Source organism: Melospiza melodia, chromosome 26, assembly GCF_035770615.1.
Source record: "Melospiza melodia melodia isolate bMelMel2 chromosome 26, bMelMel2.pri, whole genome shotgun sequence".
Lineage (NCBI taxonomy): Eukaryota > Metazoa > Chordata > Aves > Passeriformes > Passerellidae > Melospiza > Melospiza melodia.
Genome location: NC_086219.1, coordinates 6,796,559 through 6,823,433, shown reverse-complemented (window position 1 = coordinate 6,823,433; position 26,875 = coordinate 6,796,559). Strand labels below are relative to the sequence as shown.

Here is a 26,875-nt window from a genome sequence, read left to right as displayed (position 1 = left end):
TTTCCCTGTTGGGTTGCTGAGGCTGTGTGTGTTTCCCTGTTGAATCACTGAGGCTGTGTGTGTTTCCCTGTTAGGTTGCTGAGGCTGTGTGTGTTTCCCTGTTGAATTACTGAGGCTGTGTGTGTTTCCCTGTTGGGTTGCTGAGGTTGTTTCCCTGTTGAATCACTGAGGCTGTGTGTGTTTCCCTATTGAATCCCTGAGGCTGTGTGTGTTTCCCTGTTGAATCCCTGAGGCTGTGTGTGTTTCCCTGGTGGGTTGTTGAGGCTGTGTGTGTTTCCCTGTTGAATCACTGAGGTTTCCCTGTTCCCCTGTCTCCCCAGTGTCCGGCCGGAGCAGCGCCTACGGGGACACGGCGGCCGAGGGCCACGCGGCGGGGCCGGGCAGCGTCAGCTCCAGCACGGGAGCCATCAGCACCACCACGGGCCAGCAGGAGGGAGAGGGCTCCGAGGGGGAAGGGGAGGCAGAGGGGGACGTCCACACCAGCAACAGGCAAGAGACTTTGTTTCCTCTTGAGGGAGAGCAGCTCTGTGCTCTGGGGATGGTTGCAGAGGAGGGGGCTGCAGTGCCAGGAGTGGGATTTGTGACTGCTGGGTAACCAGAGTGGAAAGTCAGAAACACAGCCTAGAGCAAACTGCCATTGCAAAATCATGGAGTGTCCTGAGGTGGAAGGGACCCACAAATGTCGTCCAGTCCAGCCCCTGGCCCTGCACAGACATCCCAACAATCCCACCCTCTGCACCCCAATGTTGTCCAAATGCTCCTGGAGGTCTGGCAAGCCTCAGGGCTGTGCCTGTTCCCTGGGGAGCCTGGGCAGTGCACCCTCTGTGCAATCATCATGTGGTGTGATAAACACACCCGGTGTGTGTCCCACAAAACTGCTGCCTCTAGGAAGTGATGAAAAAATGCTCCATGAGTCTAGTTAACACAGAATCAGTGAAATCTTGGGAGCCTCACTGTTAGGACAAATTCACTGTTAGGACAAATTCACTGTTAGGACAAATTCACTGTTAGGACAAAAGCATGTGCCAGTGTCCTTTGGGAACATGGACACTTTTCATTGTGTGGGAGCAGGTGCTCAGTCCCCTCTCCAAGCAGTGTGGAGCTGATTTGCAGGATGTTCCCATGCAGTTGCAATCCCAGGTGGCCAGGCCTGGGCAGTGTGGCTCCACTGTCAGAGGTGCTCTGCATCTTTGGCTTCTCTCCCCTGTGAAGTCTGAGCAAGTCCTGTTCCCCCTGGGAGGATTTGATGGCTTAGGGTTTGTGGGGCAGATTGCAGTGCTCTCCTGGGGACCCTGCTGGGTGTGGGGTGTCCTGGGCTGTGTCTGATGCTGCTCACTGAATCCCCAGGCTGCACATGGTCAGGCTGATGCTGCTGGAGAGGCTGCTGCAGAACCTGCCCCAGCTGAGGAACGTGGGGGGGGTCCGGGCCATCCCTTACATGCAGGTGAGTGAGGAGGGCTCACAGTTAAGCCCAAATCAAACAGTTCAGTCACTGATTTCTATTTGCATGTGCTTTTCTCCTTCCTGCCCAGTCACAGTGTGAGTCCATCTGTTGCACAGCATTCCTTACCCACAGGTTTTTGGACTTGTGCCCTTTCTCAGTGTGACTTTACAGCTGACTGAGGAGCCTGAGGGCTCCAATCCTTGAGCTCCACTGTATTTGGGAAGGTCTTGTGGGTTTATGCTGAATGTTCATATTAGGATGTGAGGCACAGGCTGGATTTGGGAAAGAACACAAATAAATCAAGATAAAATCAGTGCTGTTTCATGAAAGATAAATAGTTATCTTGATATTGTGGAACCTGCCCTCTAATAATTCTCTGACTGCTTTTCTCAGGTTATTCTGATGCTCACAACAGACCTAGATGGGGAGGATGAGAAAGACAAGGGAGCTTTGGATAACCTTCTGTCCCAGCTGATTGCAGAGCTGGGCATGGACAAAAAGGTAAAGTGCAGTGTGGGCTCATACTCTCAATTTGCTCCCTCTAGACAGGTTTTCTTTTCTTGGAGGAATTAAATGCTTGGGAGTCACAGAAACATTGCTGTGTGGATGTGGTCAGGCAGTTCATTCCTCTTGCCTCCTTTCACATAAGGTGGAAAATGACATGAGTGGAACTCCCACTGTTTGCTGGGTCTGACATCCACAAGCGAGCATGAAAATGTGTTTTGCTGGAATTAAACTCTGAGAAGAGCCATGATCAGTAAATGCATGATTGACATATGTAGCTTTTATTTGTGTGGGACTGTTCTCTGGCAGCCAGGCCACTGCCTACCCTCCTGTTGAGGCATTTGTGCTGCTTTTTCAGTCTTACTGCTAGAGCTTAAATTAGAAATGCTTCCTGAGGATCAGAGCACTGAACTTGAGAGGCTTGGGACGCTGCTCAGCTCTGGGATTGAGCAGCAGGATGTGTCTTTGCTTGCAGGATGTGTCCAAGAAGAACGAGCGCTCCCCTGTGAACGAGGTGCACCTGGTGGTGATGAGGCTGCTCAGTGTCTTCATGTCCAGGACCAAGTCAGGATCCAAGACTTCCATTTGTGAGGTACATTTTCCAATATGCTTTGTCAGGGGATGATTTTCTCCCCCTTTAGTCAGCTCTCACAAGACCCCCCTGGAGCACTGCACACAGTTCTGGTGTTCTCAACATGAGAACTCCTGGAATTGTTGGAGCAAGGGCAGAGGAGGCCATGGAGGGGACTGGAGCACCTCCCCTATGGAGACAGCCTGAGACATTGGGAATGTTCTGCCTGAAGAGGAGAAGGTTGTGTGGAGACACCACAACACCTTCTATGGTGTAAAATTGACTGCAGGAAAGCCAGAGAGAGACTTTTCATCAGGGGCTGGAGTGACAGGACAAGGGGGAAAGGATCAGGCTGAAAGAGGGAAAATTTAGGTCCAATATTGGGAAGAAATCCTTCCCTGTGAGGGTGGAGATTGCCCAGAGCAGCTGTGGCTGCCCCTGGATCCCTGGCAGTGCCCAAGGCCAGGCTGGACAGGGCTGGGAGCAATGTGGGACAGTGGAAGGTGTCCCTGCCCATGGCAGAGGGTGGAATAGGATGAACTTAGAGGTCTCTTCAAACCCAAACCATTCTGGGATTCCATGATGTGTTCATCAAAAACAAAGCTGCTAACTGAAATAACAGGTGTAAACCTGAAACATCCTTGAGAGTGCTTTGGAAAAATTTATAGGGAACGTGTAGTGTTACTGAACTCTTGTGGAAAAAGAGTTTTGAAACTAGGGCTGGAGGAAGCAGCCGTGGAAAGACAATTGGATGCTCTTGTTTTGTGCATGGTTCCAGACTGAGCTCAGGGCAGCACATTAATGATGGTACTTAAAACAGTCTGGCAGATTTTTTCCCTTGCATCTCACCAGTGCTGAAGGGGTTAAAGAGGATTTGTAATGTGATTATTGGAAAGCAATATGCTGCTGTGTCAACGTAAAAGTCGCTAAGAGGATTCCTTAGATATTTGTTGCTAAAAGGTACAGTAATAAGGCATAAAAAGCAGTATGTGTGGTGGGAAGGAGATTAATAAAAAAGCATAGAGGTTAAAAAATTTAGTCTGAACTGCATCAAATTTTAATGAGCTTATGAGCTGTGGGGTTTGTTTGGATTTACAGGGCTGCTTTAATAGTTTTATTTACAGTAGCTTTTTCTCCAGCCTTTGTTACTCACTTGAGCTTCCCACAGAAATCAAAGCTCCTCGTCTTGCAGAATGCAGGTGGAGCAATACCTGGGTGGAGCAGAGCCTGTGAGAGGCAGCTGCAACAGGGACTCTTTCTCTACCAGGATTCACACCCAGCTGGCCAAATCCCAGATAAACAAATAGAAATCCCAACTTAAAAACAAAAAAAAAGAAGGGGGAAAAAAGAAGGGAAGAAAGCCCTAGTCATCTAATCCACAGCAGAGTGGCCTCTGGCACATGTGTTGAGGGGAGATTAGACTTAAGAGGAGATTTTATTTGTTTTCCTTTACTAAGCACTTGTTCAAAAGAGTCTCTGTAAATATTTGAGTTGCTTTTCATAAACACAAAAAAAAAAAACCCAACCCAAAAAACCCCAACCTCAAACAAACCCCAAACTTAAAAGCTGCCTGCAAAGTTTCATCCAGACCTGCTCTCTTGCCCACACTGTCAGCAGGTGCTCGGGGCTGCCCCAGCTCTCCCAGGTGTGTTCCTGATCCAGCTCTTTCCCTCTGTTCCAGGCTTCCTCCCTGATCTCCAGTGCCACAGCAGCTGCCTTGCTGAGCTCTGGTGCTGTTGATTACTGTCTGCACGTGCTCAAGTCCCTGCTGGAGTACTGGAAGAGCCAGCAGAACGATGAGGAGCCCGTGGCCACCAGCCAGCTGCTGAAGCCTCACACCACCTCCTCTCCCCCTGACATGAGCCCCTTTTTCCTCCGCCAGTACGTGAAGGTGAGTCCTGCTCTGTGCTGGGAGCTGGGCAGGGCCTGCATTCAGGGGGGGCTGCATGGAAAGCAGCCCTGCATGAGGAGTTTGGCCTTAGAAGAGCAGCCAAAATCCATCTTGTGGCACAGAGTTACAACTGGGAGTGCTCTGAGTTCTCTGGGCAGCCCAGCTCTTCTCCCATCTCTCCCTGCATCCCTTGGTGCACTCCTAACCAGGAGTTCTGTGGAGCTGTTCCTGGAGGAATTGTTAATCATCCTGAAGAAAAGCTGCTCCAGCCCATGACTCCTGTGCTTGGCAGGCAGAATTCCTGAACTTAGTGTGCCAAGGAAGTGGAATGGTGGATGGGAGTTTCCACAGTAATTCCCAGGCTTGTTCCACCACTGTGGTGCCGTTATGCCATGGTTTGGTGTTTGTACAGGTGCTGTGCAAAAAGCCTGATTAAATGTAAGAATGTCTCCTGAGTTGAACTGCTTTATTACTCCAAACTAGCTTAGTGCATCCTCACAGCTGCCCTCCAGTTCAAGGCCTTTGCAGGTTCTTATTCATCATATGGGAGCATTCTTTGTGCTGCAAAGGGGCAGAAATCCCTTGTTTTTATAAAATCAGCAAAAGCACCCTGTCATTCATCATGGCACCACGCTGGGTGTGCTCAGAGCCTGAGGGATTGATTTCTCTTGCTGCCAGGGTCATGCTGCAGATGTTTTTGAGGCCTACACTCAGCTCCTGACAGAGATGGTGCTGCGCCTGCCCTACCAGATCAAGAAGATTGCAGACACCAACTCTCGCATCCCCCCACCCATCTTTGATCACTCCTGGTTCTACTTTTTGTCTGAGGTAAGCAAAAACATGATACACCTGCAGATTTCCACAGGAAAACTCCAATAATGATTTCTTGCATGGGAGAGATGAGCTTTTGCAGAGCTGATCTCAGCTCCATCTTGTATTTTTAATCCCCTTAAAAGAAGGTGAACTGTTGGCTTTGTGCATTCTTGTTGAACGGGAATCTGTAGGAAAACATACATGAAAAATGAGGTTGCTGTTATTTCTGGGAACTCAGTGGTTGCTGCCACAAAGCTTAGAGAGAAAACCTGCTGTGAGATGGAAAATAATGTAACATCATGCTCAGCTGTTGGTACTTGGGTCTTAAAAAAGAAATCAGGAAGACATTTGGTGTTTGTCTTCTCAGTTTGCTTCCTACTTTACATAACAACTTATCTTACATTTACACAAGTATGAGTTAGGATTTCTTAATTAGCCTTGCTTGGGTGTTTATTTGAGGTTGGAGATGGTTTCCAGCAAGCGGCGCAGTGCTGCTGTGCAGTGTCTGTTCTGCCTGGGACTTAGAGGATTAAAGCTGGGTGAACTCATCTCCTATCTGTTTACTTTTTGGAAGAAAACTCTCATTTTTGGTGGTGATCTCACTGTGCCCTGGCTTCCCCTGCAGTACCTGATGATCCAGCAGACGCCGTTCGTGCGGCGCCAGGTGCGGAAGCTGCTGCTGTTCATCTGCGGCTCCAAGGACAAATACCGGCAGCTGCGGGACCTGCACACGCTGGACTCGCACGTCAGAGGCATCAAGAAGCTCCTGGAGGAGCAGGGCATCTTCCTCAGGGCCAGTGTGGTGACAGCCAGCTCAGGCTCTGCCCTGCAGTATGACACCCTGATCTCCCTGGTAAGGGCAGGAGAAGGGAAAGGCCTCAGGGTGGTGTTGGTGTGACAGGAGTGCTCTGATCCCATCCCTTTGTGCCTGCAGATGGAGCATTTGAAGGCTTGTGCAGAGATTGCCACGCAGAGAACGGTGAACTGGCAGAAATTCTGCATCAAGGATGACTGTGAGTTCTGTCTCACAGGGTTTGGGGAGCAGTGGTGTCATGGTTGGGATGGAGGTGGCTCAGATGGGGAAGCTCGGCACAGATGAGGGTTTTGATAGGACTGAACTGTTTCCAGTACTCATTATCCCAGTGCCCTAATTGCATCTGGTCCTTGGCTAAAGAGCAAAATGTGGTGTCATGGATAACTTAGAAGAACAGGAGATCTGTGTTCTCTTGCTTGTGCTGCCATTGTGCCAGGGAGTCATTTGGGATGAGCCACTGTACCTGGTGTACTCCAGTGTTAGGCTTCTATGGTCCAGGGACAGGACAGTCCTGGAAGTTTGGTTCTTGTATACAAAGGCTTTTGGTTTAGGCTGGGTGGTTTTTTTTCCTTTTTTTTTTTTTCTTTTTTTTTTTTTCTTTTTTAATTCAGGCTTTAGTGGCATGGAGCTGTGTCAGGGCAGGGTTAGGTTGGATATCAGGGAAAGGTTTTTCCCCAAAGGGTGCAGGCACTGCCCAGGCTCCCCAGGGAATGGGCACAGCCCTGAGGCTGCCAGAGCTCTAGGACTGTTTGGACAAAGCTCCCAGGGATACTCAGGGCGGGATTGTTGGGGTGTCTGTGCAGGACCTGGGTTGGATTCAATTCCAGCTCAGGACATTCCATGATTGTGTGATTCAAACATTTTCCCCTTTCCTCCACAGCCGTTCTCTATTTCCTGCTCCAAGTCAGCTTCCTGGTAGACGAAGGAGTGTCCCCAGTTCTCCTGCAGCTGTTGTCTTGTGCTCTGTGTGGCAGCAAAGTGCTGTCTGTGGCTTCATCCTCTGGAGCTTCCAGCACCTCTTCCAGCTCTGCTCCTGCAGCATCAGGCTCTGGGCAGGCGGCGGCGCAGAGCAAATCCTCCACCAAAAAGAGCAAGAAGGAGGAAAAGGAGAAGGAGCGAGAGGGTGAGGGGCAGCTGGGCCCTGGCCTGTGGTTTTAGGGAGCAAGTTTGCTCCTCACATGTTGGAGTGTTGGGGGTGGGGTGGTGGGGATGGATGGAGAGCAGAGATCTCTGCAGGCAGGTCAGGAACTTGGGGTTTATTGCAAAGGGCCAAGTGCAGGGACCTGCTGGGAGCTGCCAAACACAGCTCAGAGCAGGGTTGAGAAGAGAGGGGGAGAGAGGGTGAGAGGGTGAGAGAGTAAGAGGGTAAAAAAGGTAAGAGAGTAAAAGGGGTAAGAGAGTGAGGTTCCCGTCACAATACAATAAATCTTCTGTGCTGAATATTCTAATTCTCACTAACCAATCTAGCACAAGATAGAAATCCTACAGCATTTACATACAGCCTATAAGAATCATTACATTACCACACTGTGTTACATTTTAAACCCTAAAAACTCCTCTTTGGGCCCTTCTGCCAAGCTGTAGGGTCTGCTCTGACCCTTGGGCCTGTCTGCAAGCAGAGGGTGTTGTTCCATCAAAAGGGGATCACCTTCAGCTGGCCACACCATTGTTTTCCAGTTGTTCAGTAACTAAGGGATCTGAAAGCTTGCTTTCATTTCAATTTTGCTTATAGTTTCTATATTCTCAAACTCTTTTGCCAGGCAATCATATTTATAAGTTTTTCCTGTTTCATCTTCCCCAACACTCGCAGCCTTTCTTACTCTGTTCAGAAAGAGCTGGATGATAAATCCTGCTGTTGGGAAAGGGTCATGGCTCGTGGCAAGGGCACCCACAGCCACAGTCAGGAGAGAGGAGCAGTTTTCCCATGTGCAGAGGGGACTAGGGTGGAGCAGTGTCCTGAGAGTTGGGCTGAAACCACGTGCTGAGGACATCCCAAACTCACTGTATTTATTGCCTTGAGTGGCTTTGAAGTTGTCTAATGGTGTTACCTAACCTAGTGATGAAGCAGCTTCCACTTAACTTGCCTGTCCTGGGCTGTAGGAGGCTGAAAGGCTCACGAGGATTAAAACAAGTCCTGGGGATGCACACCCAGTTAGCTGTGCTCTGCAGTGATTGTGTTCAGACTTGTTTCCTCTGGCTGCCTTGGAAGCTCTTCTGGAGCCAGGGCTGCTGCTTAATGAATATCCACAGTCCTGGGAAAGTAATTAAGCTTCCCTATAAAAGTCACGGGCATAAATTCTCTCTTGGCTTTTCTTCAAGGAGCCGCTTTGGCTTTCACCATCAGATGGTTCTCTGTGAGGCTTTTCATTGCCTCATGGTCAGTCCTTTCTTTTTATCAGGATGTGTAGCACATTTCTCACGTCCTCACTGGCAAGTTTTCCTGCAGTTTTTTTCCTGTTAGCCAGGAGTGCTGGGTTATATTGTTGAAAAAGACAGGAATATTAAACTTCCTTGTTACCTGAAACATAATAATTTGTCCCCATTATCCTGACTCTGAAATAGCAGAGTGGCCTGCCTGTGAGGTGCTGCATTTATGGTCTCCCTAAAGCCTTCCCTGTGTCCCTAGGTGAGGGTTCAGGCAGCCAGGAGGACCAGCTGTGCACAGCCCTGGTGAACCAGCTGAACAAGTTTGCTGACAAGGAGACCCTCATCCAGTTCCTGCGCTGCTTCCTGCTGGAATCCAACTCCTCCTCAGTGAGGTGGCAGGCCCACTGCCTGGCCCTGCACATCTACAGGTGAGCCTGGGCTGCCTCAGGCCCAGAGCCCCTCTCTGAAGGATGCTGGAGCCTGCAGGTGTTGGGTTCCTCTGGAATTGCCCTCGTGGTTTGCAGTTACTGGGGCTGGAGGTGAAGTTGTGACTTACCCATGGTCCATCTCAGTTGTCACCTGCAAGGAGCACTTCATTTCTGCCTGCAAAATCTCACTCCTGTCATGGCCAGGAGCAGGTGTTTGTGGGCAAAGTGAATTTCTGAGGCAGATCCAGACTCCCACCATGAGAAGTTGGGAGCTGTGTGGGGAGAGGAGTGCTTTAGGGGGCTGGACTCCTTCAGAGCTCTGTTCAGTTGTTGCAGGACAGCTGCTTTTGTTTTGGAGTGCTGGAAAACAGAACTGTGCTGGTGGGATTCAGCTCTGTGAGCTCTGCAAGATGATGGTTTCCCACTTTGGTGGAGTGGAGCTTATGTTCTCCTTCTGCACAAGAGCCCTGATTGTGTGTAATCCCCCCAACAGGAACTCCAACAAGTCCCAGCAGGAGTTACTGCTGGATCTCATGTGGTCCATCTGGCCAGAGCTCCCAGCCTATGGAAGGAAGGCTGCCCAGTTTGTGGATCTCCTGGGATACTTCTCCCTGAAAACACAGCAGACTGAGAAAAAGGTACAGTGACATTCCAGAAGGGAGGTACAGCATCCCTCGTGCTCATTTATGATACACCTGGCACAGATTTTCTGTCAGAAGAGCTTGTGCTGGAAATTTCTCTTGTTATTAGAAGTTTAATGTTAAAAAAAGCAGAATCCTAAAGAATTTGGAAGTGTGGGATTTTTGTTTTATTGTTTTGGGGATGAAATTGTGCTAGTGAGTTCTTTATTTATTGAGAAAAAATATCTCTTTCCCACAGGAGGCTTTGTGGATCTGGCAGCTCCAGTTTTTAGATTTTTTTGATATTGCAACTCCTAGAAATCTTTTGTAACCATGACTTTTGAACAAAGGAAGTTGTGGCCTCTTTTAGGGGATCAGTGGGATTGAGAACAAATAATTTAGACCCATTGATGCTTGCAGGAGTATGTTTAAAGAGTTTAAAGGGGAATGCTGTACAAATCTTGGCAGGCATTTGCAGGGATTGACTGACAAACAGCACTTACTGTGTCAATCTCAAATTTTAGGATCAATTACAGTCCTGGGTAATGATTTAAGCACATAAATTCCTGTGGGTGTGGTGTGTGCTTCTTTTGGGGCACCTGGAACACCACAAGATGAGGTTGTTTGTGTCTGTGTAGGAATAAAAGCATTGTTTTGAAGGCTGTCTTTTCCTGGTTTTATTTCAGCTGAAGGAATATTCCCAAAAGGCTGTGGAGATCCTCCGGACCCAAAACCACATTCTCACCAACCACCCCAACTCCAACATCTACAAGTGAGTCTTTGTGCCTTGGATCCAGGTCTCTGCAGGGCTTTCCAGCTGAGCTCCATCCATGGGGAGCACCCAGGGCAGGTGGTGGGATGGGCCCTGCTGAGGTTTGTGCCTGCTGGGCTTGGGAGAGCAGCAGAATCCTCCTGCCACATGCAAACCTGCCATTGTGCCCTGCCAGCAGAGCTTGGCTTGACCTCTTCTGCTCAATAAATGCTATAAAATCTTAGGCCCAGCTGGAGAACAGAGATTTGCAGTTTTGGGTGTTCTTGGTCCCACCTTGGCCATTGATAATTAGAATAAAAGTGCTGAGTTAGAAGCTGTTACTTCCAATGTGGTTTACATTGTAGCAGTTCTGTTACACACTGGGACTGGGAAATGGGGGAAATTAAAGTGATTCTGCTTGAATGGCTGAGTTTAAAGCAGCAAATGCCCAGGTCCATGTGTCAGTGTTGTTTCCTCATTCCAGCACATTGTCTGGGCTTGTGGAATTTGATGGCTACTACCTGGAGAGTGATCCTTGCCTTGTCTGCAACAACCCCGAGGTGCCTTTCTGTGTAAGTAACCCTGGAGTCACACAGCCATGGAATGTCCTGGGCTGGAAAGGGCCCACAAGGATCAAATCCAACCCTGGCTCTGCACAGACATCCCAACAATGTCCTGGGTGTCACCTGGAGCTCTGGCAGCCTCGGGGCTGTCCCCATTCCTGGGGAGCCTGGGCAGTGCCAGCACCCTCTGGGGCAAAAACCTTTCCCTGATTCAGCCTAAATCCTCCTGACAGAGCTCCAGCTGTGCATGACACCAACATTAACTGCTGTTATTAAATCCTTTCCAGTGGTGGGATCCCAGCCCTTTCCAGATGTGGTTTGTTTCCTGTGCCCCTGATGTTTTGAGGTGCCCTCAGACAGGCAGTGTGCCCTTGCTTTGTCTCCCCAGTACATCAGGGATCCCAACCCTTTCCAGATGTGGTTTCCTGTATACTTGAGGTTTTGGGGTGCCCTCAGACAGTCAGGGTGCCCTTGCTTTGTTTCCCCACTACATCAGGGATCCCAACCCTTTCCAGATGTGGTTTCCTGTATACTTGAGGTTTTGGGGTGCCCTCAGACAGTCAGGGTGCCCTTGCTTTGTTTCCCCACTACATCAGGGATCCCAATCCTTGGTTTTCCCTGTCCCTGAGGTTTTGGGGTGCCCTCAGACAGTCAGGATGCCCTTGCTTTGTCTCCCCAGTGTATCAGGGATCCCAATCCTTGGTTTTCCCTGTCCCTGAGGTTTTGGGGTGCCCTCAGACAGTCAGGGTGCCCTTGCTTTGTCTCCCCAGTACATCAGGGATCCCAATCCTTGGTTTTCCCTGTCCCTGAGGTTTTGGGGTGCCCTCAGACAGTCAGGGTGCCCTTGCTTTGTTTCCCCACTACATCAGGGATCCCAGTCCTTGGTTTTCCCTGTCCCTGAGGTTTTGGGGTGCCCTCAGACAGTCAGGGTGCCCTTGCTTTGTCTCCCCAGTACATCAGGGATCCCAATCCCTGTCCCTGAGGTTTTGGGGTGCCCTCAGACAGTCAGGGTGCCCTTGCTTTGTCTCCCCAGTACATCAAGCTGTCGTCCATCAAAGTGGACACGCGCTACACGACCACGCAGCAGGTGGTGAAGCTCATTGGCAGCCACACCATCAGCAAGGTGACAGTGAAGATTGGGGACCTGAAACGAACCAAGATGGTGAGAACCATCAACCTCTACTACAACAACAGGACCGTGCAGGCCATCGTGGAGCTGAAGAACAAGTATGTTCATCAAGTTTTCTGTGCAGTCTCTGAATCAGATTCGTTCCCTTGGCTTCTTGTTCTTCCCCAAGGTTCCTCCTTAGGCTGTTACTCATCACTCTCAGCCCACATTGGGTGGGATTGTTCTGAATCCCCTACAATTGTTGAAGCAAAGATCCAGATTTCCTCTGAAGCTTGAAGAATGTCTTTAAAATTAGTGGATTCTGATTTTGTCCGGGCTCGCTTTAAAGCACCTGACTTAATTGTGTGGGAACCAGCAGTAATACTGAGAGCACTTCATGGGTAGTTTGACTCCAAAAGGGATTTGGTCTTTGCAGCATGTCCAGGAATGCTGAAAGCATTAACATTGTTTCTTTGAAGCCATAGAGTAGAATTAAAATTAGAAGTTGGATGGTCTCACTCTCAGCTCTGCTTTACCTACCAGAAATGGCTCCTTTTCAACACACTGCTCAGTCTGGAGCCAGTCCTGCTTATGTGCTTCCCCTTCTTACTTCTTGAGATGTTCTCACCAGAATCAGATCTTTCTGGCTTAGGGATTAATCTCTGCCCGCCGCTTATTGCTTATTTGAAGTCTTAATCCTCTGTGACATCACAAGTGGCTGCTGTGGAGAGGATTATGATGTCACAAAGAGAGGATTCTGACTTCAGGTTGAGAATAAGCAGTGGGAGCAGATGAGATCTTTAAGAAATAAATATCCTGTTTTCATGCAAATGTCCTTACTAATAAAAAAATGGAGGTGAAAATCCCTAGAAAATGTCTGTAGAATTAAAGTTTTTCCATGAGGCATCAACAGCTCTTTAATCCCAAACAGTCTCTCTCTATGAAGAGGATAAAGGCTTAAAATGTATTTCTGGCTACATATCATGTCAATACAGAAGCTAAGGAAACGAATCCTAGAACTGCTCCCCATTCATCCCAGTTAAAGGAGATTTGGAGCCGAGACGGTTGCATTTGGCTTTTCCTCACACGTGGGTGGGGAGGGAACTTCCCTCTGGAAAACCTTTCTTTCCTGTGGTTTCCTTTCCTTTCCTTTGCTTCCCTTTCCTTTGCTTCCTTTCCTTTTTCCTTTTTCCTTTTTCCTTTTTCCTTTTTCCTTTTTCCTTTTTCCTTTTTCCTTTTTCCTTTTTCCTTTTTCCTTTTTCCTTTTTCCTTTTTCCTTTTTTCCTTTTTCCTTTTTCCTTTTTCCTTTTTCCTTTCCCCTTTCCTTTCCTTTCCTTTCCTTTCCTTTCCTTTCCTTTCCTTTCCTTTCCTTTCCTTTCCTTTCCTTTCCTTTCCTTTCCTTTCCTTTCCTTTCCTTTCCTTTCCTTTCCTTTCCTTTCCTTTCCTTTCCTTTCCTTTCCTTTCCTTTCCTTTCCTTCCCTTCCCTTCCCTTCCCTTCCCTTCCCTTCCCTTCCCTTCCCTTCCCTTCCCTTCCCTTCCCTTCCCTTCCCTTCCCTTCCCTTCCCTTCCCTTCCCTTCCCTTCCCTTCCCTTCCCTTCCCTTCCCTTCCCTTCCCTTCCCTTCCCTTCCCTTCCCTTCCCTAACCTTCCCTAACCTTCCCTAACCTTCCCTTCCCTAACCTTCCCTAACCTTCCCTTCCCTTCCCTTCCCTAACCTTCCCTTCCCTAACCTTCCCTAACCTTCCCTTCCCTAACCTTCCCTAACCTTCCCAAACCTTCCCTTCCCAAACCTTCCCAAACCTTCCCTTCCCAAACCTTCCCTTCCCAAACCTTCCCAAACCTTCCCTTCCCAAACCTTCCCAAACCTTCCTTTCCCTTTCCTTCCCAAACCTTCCCTAACCTTCCCTTTTCCTTTACTCCTCTCCTCTCCTCTCCTCTCCTCTCCTCTCCTCTCCTCTCCTCTCCTCTCCTCTCCTCTCCTCTCCTCTCCTCTCCTCTCCTCTCCTCTCCTCTCCTCTCCTCTCCTCTCCTCTCCTCTCCTCTCCTCTCCTCTCCTCTCCTCTCCTCTCCTCTCCTCTCCTCTCCCTCTCCTCTCCTCTCCTCTCCTCTCCTCTCCTCTCCTCTCCTCTCCTCTCCTCTCATCTCCTTTTTCCTTTCCTTTTTCCTTTTTTTCCCAAACCTTCCCTTTCCCAACCTTCCCCTCCATCCCTCCTGCAGGCCAGCTCGCTGGCACAAGGCCAAGAAGGTGCAGCTGACGCCGGGGCAGACGGAGGTGAAGATCGATCTGCCCCTGCCCATCGTGGCCTCCAACCTGATGATCGAGTTCGCCGACTTCTACGAGAACTACCAGGCCTCGACCGAGACCCTGCAGTGCCCGCGCTGCAGCGCCTCGGTGCCCGCCAACCCCGGCGTGTGCGGCAACTGCGGCGAGAACGTCTACCAGTGCCACAAGTGCAGGTCTGTGTCACTGTGTCCCCAAAATCACTGTGTGTGTGCCCACAACGGCTACCAGTGCCACAAGTGCAGGTCTGTGTCACTGTGTCACTGTGTGTGTGCCCAGAGTCACTGTGTGTGCCCCCAGAGTCACTGTGTGTGCCCCCAGAACAGCTACCAGTGCCACAAGTGCAGGTCTGTGTGTCCCCAATGTCACTGTGTCACTGTGTGTGCCCCCAGAACAGCTACCAGTGCCACAAGTGCAGGTCTGTGTCACTGTGTCCCCAAAATCACTGTGTGTGTGCCCACAACGGCTACCAGTGCCACAAGTGCAGGTCTGTGTGTCCCCAATGTCACTGTGTCATTGTGTGTGCCCAGAATGGCTACCAGTGCCACAAGTGCAGGTCTGTGTGTCCCCAGTGTCCCCAAAATCACTGTGTGTGTGCCCACAACGGCTACCAGTGCCACAAGTGCAGGTCTGTGTCACTGTGTCCCCAAAATCACTGTGTGTGTGCCCACAACGGCTACCAGTGCCACAAGTGCAGGTCTGTGTGTCCCCAATGTCACTGTGTCACTGTGTGTGCCCCCAGGACATCTACCAGTGCCACAAGTGCAAGTCAGGGTGTCACTGTGTCACTGTGTGTGCCCCCAGAGCCACCGTATGTGCCCCCAGAACGTCTACCAGTGCCACAAGTGCAGGTCAGCGTGCCACTGAGTGTCACTGTGTGTGTGCCCAGTGTCACTGTGTGTGCCCCCAGAGTCACTGTGTGTGTCCCCAGAATGTGTACCAGTGCCACAAGTGCAGGTCAGGGTGTCCCCAGTGTCCCCAGAGTCACTGTGTGTGCCCCCAGAGTCACTGTGTGTGCCCCCAGAGTCACTGTGTGTGCGCCCAGAATGTCTACCAGTGCCACAAGTGCAGGTCAGCGTGCCACTGAGTGTCACTGTGTGTGTGCCCAGAACGTCTGCCAGTGCCACAAGTGCAGGTCAGGGTGTCCCCAATGTCCCCAAAATCACTGTGTGTGCCCCTAGAGTCACTGAGTGTGTCCCCAGTGTCACTGTGTGTGCCCCCAGAACGTCTACCAGTGCCACAAGTGCAGGTCAGGGTCACTGTGTGTGTCCCCAGTGTCACTGAGTGTCACTGTGTGTGTCCCCAGAACGGCTACCAGTGCCTCAAGTGCAGCTCTGTGGGTGTCCCTGTGTGTCCCTAGAACATGTACCAGTGTCACTGTGTCCCCAGTGTCTCCAGAGCACGCAGCAGTGCCCCAGGTGCAGCTCTGTGTGTGTCCCCCTGTGTCCCCAGTGTGCAGCAGTGCCCCAAGTGCAGCTCTGTGTGTGTCCCTGTGTGTCCCCAGTGTGTAGCAGTGCCCCAGGTGCAGCTCTGTGTGTGTCCCCAGTGTGTAGCAGTGCCCCAAGTGCAGGTGTGAGTGTGTCCCTGTGTGTCCCCAGTGTGTGGCAGTGCCCCAAGTGCAGCTCTGTGGGTGTCCCTGTGTGTCCCCAGTGTGCAGCAGTGCCCCAGGTGCTGCTCTGTGTGTGTCCCCCTGTGTCCCCAGTGTGTGGCAGTGCCCCAGGTGCAGCTCTGTGTGTGTCCCCCTGTGTCCCCAGTGTGTAGCAGTGCCCCAGCTGCAGGTGTGAGTGTCCCCCAGAGCCCTCCCTGGTGCCCCACACCCCCTGCCATGTAAATCCCCCATTCTGGTTAATACAAGCACACAATCAAATTAGTGGGGAAGTATAAAACAGGCTTACAGGGATTTAATGTAATGCAGGCTAACAAAGGGAGCCTGGGAGCACAATTCTCAGCCAGCTGAAGTTTCACATCCAGCCTCGAAGTTCACAGCACAGAATTCCCTGGAGCTGGTTATTTTTGGCCTGCCTGGGCTGGAGGCTGGAGTTCAGCTGGGGGATTGCAGGGCTTCCCCCAGGATCCCTGCCTGGGCTGGACAGACAGTTCCATTCATGGCTTTTGTTGTGCTCTGCTCATTCAGAGCAGGCTCAGGGGTAATTTACTGTGTGCTATTCACACTTCTACTACAGCCTTAGAAATCCTTCTCTTTTGTCACTTTTGTCTCCTTATCTGGTATCTCTTTCCCCTTATTGTTGTCCCTATTCCTCTCTAATTCTCATGGGATTCGAGGTGTTTGGGAGGCTCTTTGCTGGGGATTGCTGGTGTGTGGAAAGGTTTCCATGTCCCTTCTGGAGCTCTGGGAGCCATAAATCAGTTCTGTCTGTTGCCCTGCTCTGCAGTGGGGAGAAGTGCTGCAGTCAGTCCCAGTGCAAAGGCCAAACCCTACAAACCAGAACAGTTCCTTCATCTGTGTTCTCCTAAAGGACACAGTGCCCCAGCCTGACTTTCTACCGGGAATTGCTGTCATTAAAGTGGAATTGTTAGGAACAATTTGCTGCTTTTTCCAGCCAGAACATGGCACTGCTGGGAGGACTTTTTTTGTTGCCTGATCTGTAGGTTTTGATTCTCCAGTATTTCCCTTCCCCAGAGCAGTCTGGTCACCGAGGTGTTTTGAGTCACCCAGTCTGTTCAGTTTGTTCCATTGCCTGGAGCTGCAGGTTTTGAGCTGCTGCCTTCCTTGCAGGTCCATCAATTATGATGAGAAGGATCCTTTCCTGTGCAATGCCTGTGGCTTCTGTAAATACGCCCGCTTCGACTTCATGCTCTACGCCAAGCCCTGCTGTGCTGTGGACCCCATTGAGAACGAGGAGGATCGCAAGAAGGTGGGGCTGGCAGGAGCTCCTGGGGCTCTGGGACACTGTGGGGACAGCAGGGCTCCATCCCCTGTGAAAATCAGAGCTCCATCCCCTGTCAAAATCAGTGTTCCTTCAAGGCTCCTCACTGACCGATGCATTCTGAGTTTGTGTCTTGCTCCACCAGACAAGTAATTCTTCCAAAGGCATCATTCAGTGCCTCACAAATGAACTGACTGCATCTCCCTGCCTTGCTGTACCAGGGGATGGATTTGGGTTCTTCTGTTGGCTTCCCATCCCACCTGAGCAGCCCTGCTAATGAATGAAGAGCCCTGTGCACTCTGTGTCCTGTCCCAAAGGATCAGGGTGCTCGGTGTAGTATCACAGGATGTGCTCAGTGTAGTACCACAGGATGTGCTCGGTGTAGTACCACAGGATGTGCTCAGTGTAGTACCACGGGGTGTGCTCGGTGTAGTACCACAGGGTGTGCTCAGTGTAGTATCACAGGGTGTGCTTGGTATAGTACCACAGGGTGTGCTCACTGTAGTACCACAGGGTGTGCTCGGTGTAGTACCACAGGGTGTGCTCAGTGTAGTACCACAGGGTGTGCTCAGTGTAGTGTCACAGGGTGTGCTCAGTGTAGTACCACAGGGTGTAGTACCACAGGATGTGCTCAGTGTAGTACCACAGGATGTCCTTGGTGTAGTACCACAGGATGTGCTCGGTGTAGTACCACCGGGTGTGCTCAGTGTAGTATCACAGAATGTGCTCAGTGTAGTACCACAGGGTGTGCTCAGTGTAGTACCACAGGTGTGCTCGGTGTAGTACCACAGGGTGTGCTCAGTGTAGTATCACAGGGTGTGCTCAGTGTAGTACCACAGGATGTGCTCGGTGTAGTGTCACAGGATGTGCTCAGTGTAGTACCACAGGGTGTGCTGAGTGTAGTACCACAGGGTGTGCTCAGTGTAGTACCACAGGATGTGCTCAGTGTAGTACCACAGGATGTGCTCAGTGTAGTATCACAGGGTGTGCTCAGTGTAGTACCACAGGGTGTGCTCAGTGTAGTACCACAGGATGTGCTCAGTGTAGTATCACAGGGTGTGCTCGGTGTAGTACCACAGGGTGTGCTCAGTGTAGTACCATAGGGTGTGCTCACTGTAGTACCATAGGGTGTGCTCACTGTAGTACCATAGGGTGTGCTCAGTGTAGTACCACAGGGTGTGCTCAGTGTAGTACCACAGGGTGTGCTCATTAGTGTCACCACAGTGCTCCTCAGGGCAGAACCAGGCTGCAGGGTCACAATTTAGTGATTTCCCCCCAGAAGAAAAGCAAAAGAGAAGACTTGGAGCTTGGTGGTTGTGGTTCTGAAAATGAAATGAGAGTTTCCTTTCCTTTTCCCTGGCTAGGCAGTGACAAACATCAACACTCTGCTGGACAAGGCTGACAGGGTGTATCACCAGCTGATGGGACACCGACCACAGCTGGAGAACCTGCTGTGCAAGGTGAACGAGGCAGCCCCTGAGAAGCCCCAGGTAAGCAGGGCCAGGTGCAGCTGGCACAGAGCTCAGGCTGGGCACACTCTGCCCTTGGCTCTGCCCAGGCCAGTCCTTGCCTCAGGTGCTGCTCTGCTGTTGTTATTTTGTGTGGAGTCTCCCTTTGTGATTCCTGTTTGCTTTCCCTGTTCCAGGATGAGTCTGGCAGCAGTGGAGGGATCAGTTCTACCTCAGCCAGTGTCAACAGGTACATCCTGCAGTTAGCCCAGGAGTACTGTGGGGACTGCAAGAACTCCTTCGATGAACTGTCCAAAATCATCCAGGTACAATGTGCTTTGGTTTGGATTTGGGCCAGGTGTTTTGTTAGGAAAAAAAACCCCAAGATGTTGCCATTCTTCATTTAATGATATCATTAACAGCAGGTGATCAGCTGCATATTTGCAGGGAAATAATAATAATTTCTAAAAGCTAGGTATTAATTACTAAATTTTCAGCTAGCTTGTGAAACTGTTTTTCTCAGCAGCTCCATCATGAAGAGCAGGAGACTGAACAGATGGTTAATTAAGGAGCATTGAATTTTTGCATGTATCAAGTGTTTGAAAACACACCAGTCTGAAGGGTGACCTACAGAAGTGTTTTATAAATTAAATACATTTATTTGTGCTCAACAAGTCACATAAACACTGCAAAACCTGCTACAAACCTGCTACATCATGAATGTCCTTTTGGCTGTGATATTTAAGCATATTAAATAGTTGGTTCTCTCTATAAATAATAATTTACTCTGACTTCCTCTGCCAGTATTAGTAGTAGTTAATACTACGGATTTGTCACATTTCCAGCATTATATTGCATGTAGTGTAAACAGCAGGGAGGATGAAGTGATAAAGCTCTGGAATGTTCTGCCTGGGGAGGTGGTGGAGTCCCCATCCCTGGGTGTGTTTAACAAAGCCTGGATGTGGCACTGGGTGCCAGGGTTTAGTTGAGATGTTGGGGCTGGGTTGGACTCAATGGTCTTTAAGGTCTCTTCCAACCCAGTGATTCTGTGAATTCTGTGATAAATGGGAGTTAGGCTGATATTCCTCATGGATTTCCCAAGTCTTCTCTTGCCATGTAGGATTTCAAGTTTGGAAACACTTGGTTAAAAATGTCAGGAAAATTAATCCACAAACACCAGAGGTTTATGTCCAAAAAGGAGACAGAGCAGTCCTTTTACTTAATTTAAATAAAGGGAGAGGCCATGGGGCATTCCCCTGGGGTCTCTTCAATTTTTGGAGGGTGAAACCTCCTTTATATCCTAATTTCTCTTCTCTCTTTCCCCATTTCTGAGATACTTGAGAGGTTCAGACTTCCTAGAATGCCTGATCCCAAAGATTCTCCTCTAATGTATAACCCTTCCTTTTAATTTTTAATTCTTACAGAATTTAGGGGGTTCCCCATTGTTTTCAGTATCCAATTTCATTGGATAAAGTTTATTTGCAAAAGCAAATATCTTTTTTAAATCAGTAGAATCCTTCCCATTGTTTCTTTTATCTCTCAGTGCTAGTTTATCTACCAGCTTGCTTGTAAAGACAAATCCCTCATTCCTCTCCAGAATATTTCTCCCTGAAATACTCAGTGAAAGTGTTAGGGAAATTAATCCTCAAACATCAGGTTTATGTCCAAAAAGGAGACAGAGGAGTTCTTTTACTTAATTTAAATAAAGGGAGAGGCCATGGGGCATTCTCCTGGGGTCTCTCCAGTTTTTGGAGGATGCAGCCTCCTTTTTATCCCAATTTCCCAGCTGCATTTCCCTTCTCTCTTTCCCCATTTCGGAGGTACTTGAGAGGTGCAGACTTCCCAAAACCCCCGATCCTGAAGATTCCCCTCTAATGTATAACCCTTCCTTTTAATTTTTAATTCTTATGGAATTTAGAGTTTTTCCTCATTGTTTCTTTCATCTTTCAGTATCCAGTTTCATTTATCAGCAAACCTAAAGTTTATTTGTAGAAACAAATATCTTTTTCCAATCAGTGGAAGCCTTCTCATTGTTTCTTTTATCTCTCAGTGCCAGTTTATCTACCAGCTTGTTTGTAAAGACAAATCCTATTACAGTGTCCTGAGTGGGTCGCTGGTGGTGAGAGACAGAGGAGAATCTTGTTTCTTGATCAGAAGGCTGGATTTATTGATATATCATATATAATACATTATGACTATACTAAATAAAATAAAGAGAGACGTTTGCAGAGCTGCTGCTAGGCTAAGAATAGAAAGGAAAGAAATCTCTAACAAAGTTGTGTCCAAGGACTCAGTGCCCGGCTTGCACTTTGTGATTGGCCCTTAATTATAAACAAGAAGCATGAGCCAATCAAGGTGCATCCCATTACATGCCACAGCAGCTGATAACAATTGTTTACATTCTCTTCTGAGGCCTCTGCCCTCCAGAAGACGCAGAAATCCGAAAGAAAGGATTTCTGTGAAAAAATGTCTGCGACAAAAATCCCTCGTTCCTCTCAAAAACATTTCTCCCCGAAATGCTCAGTGAAGATAACCAGTGTCTGGGGGTGGCATCGAGCTGGCTGACAGTGGCTCCTGTGTTTCTCCAGAAAGTGTTTGCCTCTCGGAAGGAGCTGCTGGAGTACGACCTGCAGCAGCGCGAGGCGGCCACCAAGTCGTCGCGGAGCTCGGCGCTGCCCACGTTCACGGCCAGCCAGTACCGGGCCCTGTCGGTGCTGGGCTGCGGCCACACCTCGTCCACCAAGTGCTACGGCTGCGCCTCGGCCGTCACCGAGCACTGCATCACCCTGCTGCGGGCCCTGGCCACCAACGGCGCCATCCGCCACATCCTGGTGGCGCAGGGGCTCATCCGCGAGCTCTTCGACTACAACCTGCGCCGGGGCGCGGCCGCCATGCGCGAGGAGGTGCGGCAGCTCATGTGCCTGCTGACCAGGTGAGAGCTGCTCTGGGCAGCGTCGTGCTTGGGGTGGTGCCTGAGGGCTTCTGCTTTTGTATTTTCTGTGTATTTTCCACGTATTTGTGACCTCCAAACTCCACACGCAGTGCCAGCTGCTGTTCTCCCATTTTGGGCGCACACAACAATTCCTCTCCATCCTGGCAGTCGAGGACACCTCACTGTCTCAGGATTTTACATATTCATTTGATATATTCTTTATTATTTGTATTTAGAATTTGTAATTTGTAACATAACTTTACAGTTCTTTAGTGTACAACTCCAAACTCCACGCACAGTGTCAGCTGCTGTTGGGGCAGACACAACAAGTCCTCCCCAGGCCTGGCAGTCAAGGACACCTCACTGCCTCAGGATTTCATACATTCATTTGATATATTCTTTATTATTTGTATTTTGTAATAATTACAATTTGTAATTTGTAATATAACCCTGCAGTTCTTTAGTGTACAACTCCAAACCCCACACGCAGTGCCAGCTGCTGTTCTCCCGTTTGGGGCAGACACAGCAATTCCTCTCCAGGCCTGGCAGCCAAGGGTGTGACTGCATCACAGGGGTTTGAGGATGAGGGAAGAGATGAGGATCTGACTCCATGTTTTAGAAGGCTTGGTTTATTATTTTATGATATATGTTATATTGAAACTATACTAAAAGAATAGAAGAAAGTATTTCATCAGAAGGCTGGCTAAGAATAGAAAAAGAAAGAATGATAACAAAAGTTTCTGTCTCGGACAGAGAGTCCGAGCCAGCTGACTGTGATTGGCCATTAATTAGAAACAACTTTATGAGATTAATCACAGATGCACCTGTTGCATTCCACAGCAGCAGATAACCATTGTTTACATTTTGTTCCTGAGGCCTTCCAGCTTCTCAGGAGAAAAAATCCTAAGGAAAGGATTTTTCATAAAAGATGTCTGTGACACAAAAGACACCTCACTGCCTCAGGATTTCATATATTCATTTGATATATTTTTTATTATTTGTAATTTGTAATATATCCCTGCAGTTCTTTAGTGTGTAACTCCAAACCCCACACGCAGTGCCAGCTGCTGTTCTCCCGTTTGGGGCAGACACAGCAATTCCTCTCCAGGCCTGGCACTCAAGGAGCCCTCACTGCCTCAGGCCCCCAGACATTCAACAAAAGGGAGCTGGGGGGAGCAAACTTGGGGTGAATGAGTTCATTATCTGAAGCTGTAATTGGAGGATTAACCCCCAATATGCAAATGGAACAAAGTTATAAAAGTGTGAAAACCTGTGGCCCGTTTTTGGGTGCAGCCCCTGTGGGGCTTCATCTGCCTGAGATGTACTTGAGGGCCCTTCACTAAATACTTTTTATTCCCTTAATTTTGTCTGGCCTCTATTTTAGGGTAGTCCCAAAAAGGCATCAGGATAGGCCCCTCAGGAAGGGAAAGCCTCACAGGGAGAGTTACCTTAGAATCACAAATTGGTCTTGGTTGGAAGGGACCTGAGTCCCTCCGCTGCCATGGGTGTGTTGTACGGCAGCAAAGTGTAACCCCCAGCTCCCTGTGCACTTGGTACCAGCTGAGCTGGAATCCCAGAAGCTTTTGGCATTTAGTACAAGCAGAGCATAACAGTGTTGTCTTTTTCCTCCTGGAATCAGGGACAATCCAGAGGCCACACAGCAAATGAATGATTTAATCATTGGGAAGGTTTCTGCAGCTCTGAAGGGACACTGGGCAAATCCAGACTTGGTGAGAGACTCCAGTGTTTTCCTGTTTCTTTGTTCTGCCTCTCTAATCATTGCATCTTCTCTCCTATGGTCTGTTTGTAAGAAAAAAAATTGAGTTTCAATAGGAAATTATGGGGAGGGGGTACCAGTCGTTGGTTTTTTCTGGGTCTGGATTGAAGGCAGTGGAGACAGTAATTCATGTTCACACTCAGGTGTGAACATGTCTGTTATCAGTGAAACAGTCTCACAACCATGAGTTGTGCAGCTTTTCATTAGAAGGCACAAAATGGCCAGCAATCTCTTGGTACAAGGGCTTTTAAGACTAAACTATACAATTAAGAGCTGACACCTGGATTATTTTCCCTTTTAACCCAATAACTGATCCCAAAGAGCCCCCAGTGCAGACTTTTCTGCCCAATTACAAAATGCCACCCAAACCCATGGAGAAGGAGGAAGAAGAAGAAGCATGAAGAAGCAGCCCAGGACAACACCCTGTGCCCTCCATCTTGCTGCCATCCACAAAATACTAAAAACCCCAAAACCTCTATTCCTCACCCAGTGATACACCTACACTGCTCTCTGTAATCTGTTTGACACTTTTGTGGGTTCCAGTCTATCTTGAAGTCTGGGAGACTTTCTCCATGAATGAGGGTCACAGTCAGTGCTGCCCTGGGGGTCAGGACACCCCAGAGCAGACACAGAAATATTCCCAGTGCCCTGGGTTTCCACAGGAAATGACATAAATGTCAGAATGTAGCACAAAATCTTGTGCACAGGTACCTGCTGAAGCTTCCTCAGGCAGTTCCCTGCCTTGGCTTTGCTTGTACCTCTCCAGCAGGTCACGTCCCCCCAGCGTGCATGGCATTAAGCTAACCTGGATCCATATGTTTTGAAGCTGAGCTGGTTAAAGCTGGGAGGGCAGCAGGGAGTGGGGCACCCCAGGAGCTGGAGCTGTGTGTGTTTGCAGGCCAGCAGCCTCCAGTACGAGATGCTGCTGCTGACAGACTCCATCTCCAAGGAGGACAGCTGCTGGGAGCTGCGCCTGCGCTGCGGTGAGTGTGGGCACCAGCAAGGGCAGCACTGCCACCTCTAAACCCACCTCAAGTGCTGCCCAGAGCTCTCCCAGGATAATGAACACCCCTGTCTGCTTGCAGCTCTCAGCCTCTTCCTGATGGCAGTGAACATCAAGACCCCGGTGGTTGTTGAGAACATCACCCTCATGTGCCTGCGCATCCTGCAGAAGCTCATCAAGCCACCTGCTCCTACCAGCAAGAAGAACAAGGTACTGCCTCGAGGCTGAGCAAAACCTTGAGAATTTGCTGATTGGAGTCTGGCACGCTGATCTCAGTGAGGAATTAGTTTGTGAGGAAGGCAGGACTTGATTTTCCTGGTCTCTGTTCCTAGGGAAGCACAAGCCCTGTGACTCTGGTCATTACACACTGCAAATCACAGATGACTACTTGATTTTTCACTGGGTTTTGGTGACTTTGACCACAGCTGTTGAGGGTTTACTGTTTTCCCCTCAGATCTGGGGGGGGTAGACCTACTTCAAATCCACAGCTTAGTTATTTTGGGCAGGCTTTAGGCTTTCAGCAGCTTTGTAGAATCAGGTACCTAAATTTGAAAGAATCAAGTACTTTTGACTCAGATTTTTAAATACAGAGCTACAGTTCTCATTAAAATATATTGATTGACTGCTGTTGATTTTCATTTAGGGTTAGATTTGCAGGAGAGAAGGTATTTTTCTGCTTTGATCTGCCTGTCTGATAATCATAGATGGGTGTCAGCGATGGGTTTATTGATATTTCGTTAGGAACTGGAATATCTCTCTTAGTTCACCAGTAACAGACACTGCATTACCCTGCTGCTGTCCAAGAGCTGCATTTGCCTCTTCATTTGCCTGTCCCAGCCCCAGGGGTTGCTCTTTGGGAGCAGACTGTGGCTTTCTGAAGAATCACAGAGCTTTTTTATTTGTTAGGATGTGCCCATGGATGCTCTCACCACTGTGAAGCCTTACAGCAATGAAATCCATGCACAGGCTCAGCTGTGGCTCAAGAGGGACCCCAAGGCATCCTATGAAGCTTGGAAGAAGTGCCTCCCTGCCAGAGGTGAGCCCTGTGCCCAGATTTAATAGGAATGTTTTAATAGGAATATTAATTTTATAAGGAATCAGCTTCTGTGGAGTTGTGTTGGCTTCTGTCCTGTGGCATCTGATTCCATCCTCACATTTAGTCTTTAGAGTTGTAGCACTGACTTTTCTGGGCTGTGTGCCTCAAACCCTAAACAGAAAATGCTCTGTGCCCAAAGAGAATCAGGGAGTGTAAAAAATGAAACTTGTTGCTTACTTAAATTGATAGCAGCCAGCTGGAAAGCTGATGGGATTGCTTGAGAGAGGCTCTGGGATTTTCATGAGGCTTGGAACTGAGCATGGCTCTACAGGAGTGAAAATGGCAGCAGGAGGAGATGGGAAGCACTCAGTTCCCAGCTGGAGTTTGGCGAGTTCCAGTAGGAAGACTGGAATAAATAAAATAAAAATCCTCTGGCAGTTTGCAGCTCATGACTGCTGACAGCTCTCTTGGGCTCTGCTCAACATTGCAGGTGCAGATGCCAATGGGAAAACTCCCAGCAAAGCTGAGCTTCACCAGCTCTACTTGTCAGAAAAATACGTCTGGAAGTGGAAGCAGTTCATGAGCCGCCGTGGGAAGAGAACTTGTCCTCTGGATCTCAAGCTGGGACACAACAATTGGCTGAGACAGGTAAAGGTGGGGAGAGCTCCAGGCTCAGTCACACACTGTGGGTGTTTGCTGTCTGGGGAGGCTGGCACTCACTGCCTCTGATGCCAAGTCAGCTTTGCAGCTGTGCTCCCTTAGAAATGCTGCACCAACGTTGATCTGGGAGTCTGTGGGTTGCTAAACTGTGAACCTTTGATTGCCATGGTGCTCCTGTGCCTGATGAGCTGCACCTCTGAGGGTCCTGGAGCAAAGCTTTGCTTCCTGTGTGTGGGCTAGCAGCTCCATGCACTCTTTAAACACTTTGGTGCTGAGCAGAGCAGGAATTGTCACAGAACCAAGAAAACGCTGCCACCATGTCACCCAACAGCCCCCACGTTGTGCCTTCTGTGAGCTGTCACAAATTCATCTGTGCCCATGGGTCTGACCTGGCTTTTCCTGCCCCTGGCCCAGGTGCTGTTCACTCCTGCCACCCAGGCTGCCAGGCAGGCTGCCTGCACCATCGTGGAGGCCCTGGCCACCATCCCCAGCAGGAAGCAGCAGGTCCTGGATCTCCTCACCAGGTATTGCTGTGCTGCCACTCCTGAGAGCTCCACCAGTGTTTGTCTTCAATTCCCAGCAGAATCTCTCCCTTCTTGCAGCTTTTCTCACACCTCTCCCTGTATGCCTGCAGTTCAGGGCTCTTTTTGAGCTGGATTTTTCAACTTAATTAACTGGGAGGGTATAGATTTAGGGAGAACTGGGGTTTGCTGCCTGGCAATGAGCTCTTGCAGTCTGTACCTTTTCCAGCAGTAAGGATCAGCTGTTCAGCTCTGTGGCCAACATTTCCCCCTCTTCAGTGACAGAATAATGAGTGAACTCTGTTCCAGCTGCTGTGGCATAACTTACCCAGCTCATACTGATAGCACAGAAAGCTTCTTTTGGGGACAAATACTGATTTTAGCCAGCAAGTAATGAATATCAGTGATGCTGTTAGCAAGGAGACCTCACTGCCTCAGGAGGGGATGGATGGATGG

General features: G+C 49.2%; 1 protein-coding gene across 1 annotated transcript in view; it reads left to right on the top strand.

Annotated features, from left to right (window-relative positions):
• UBR4 (ubiquitin protein ligase E3 component n-recognin 4) overlaps positions 1 to 26,875 on the top strand; it is a 99,310-nt gene that overhangs the window by 46,490 nt on the left and 25,945 nt on the right. The window contains exons 60-84 of the mRNA XM_063176898.1: positions 321 to 489; positions 1,348 to 1,444; positions 1,838 to 1,945; positions 2,424 to 2,540; positions 4,201 to 4,410; positions 5,089 to 5,238; positions 5,849 to 6,076; positions 6,158 to 6,236; positions 6,918 to 7,160; positions 8,664 to 8,832; positions 9,326 to 9,470; positions 10,139 to 10,224; positions 10,688 to 10,775; positions 11,800 to 11,993; positions 14,091 to 14,330; positions 16,892 to 17,030; positions 18,407 to 18,532; positions 18,688 to 18,816; positions 21,079 to 21,422; positions 23,062 to 23,152; positions 24,098 to 24,182; positions 24,285 to 24,412; positions 25,109 to 25,238; positions 25,729 to 25,886; positions 26,313 to 26,422. Coding sequence (XP_063032968.1) covers positions 321 to 489; positions 1,348 to 1,444; positions 1,838 to 1,945; positions 2,424 to 2,540; positions 4,201 to 4,410; positions 5,089 to 5,238; positions 5,849 to 6,076; positions 6,158 to 6,236; positions 6,918 to 7,160; positions 8,664 to 8,832; positions 9,326 to 9,470; positions 10,139 to 10,224; positions 10,688 to 10,775; positions 11,800 to 11,993; positions 14,091 to 14,330; positions 16,892 to 17,030; positions 18,407 to 18,532; positions 18,688 to 18,816; positions 21,079 to 21,422; positions 23,062 to 23,152; positions 24,098 to 24,182; positions 24,285 to 24,412; positions 25,109 to 25,238; positions 25,729 to 25,886; positions 26,313 to 26,422 — 3,763 coding nt within the window. The remainder of the gene's footprint in view (positions 1 to 320; positions 490 to 1,347; positions 1,445 to 1,837; positions 1,946 to 2,423; positions 2,541 to 4,200; positions 4,411 to 5,088; positions 5,239 to 5,848; positions 6,077 to 6,157; positions 6,237 to 6,917; positions 7,161 to 8,663; positions 8,833 to 9,325; positions 9,471 to 10,138; positions 10,225 to 10,687; positions 10,776 to 11,799; positions 11,994 to 14,090; positions 14,331 to 16,891; positions 17,031 to 18,406; positions 18,533 to 18,687; positions 18,817 to 21,078; positions 21,423 to 23,061; positions 23,153 to 24,097; positions 24,183 to 24,284; positions 24,413 to 25,108; positions 25,239 to 25,728; positions 25,887 to 26,312; positions 26,423 to 26,875) is intronic.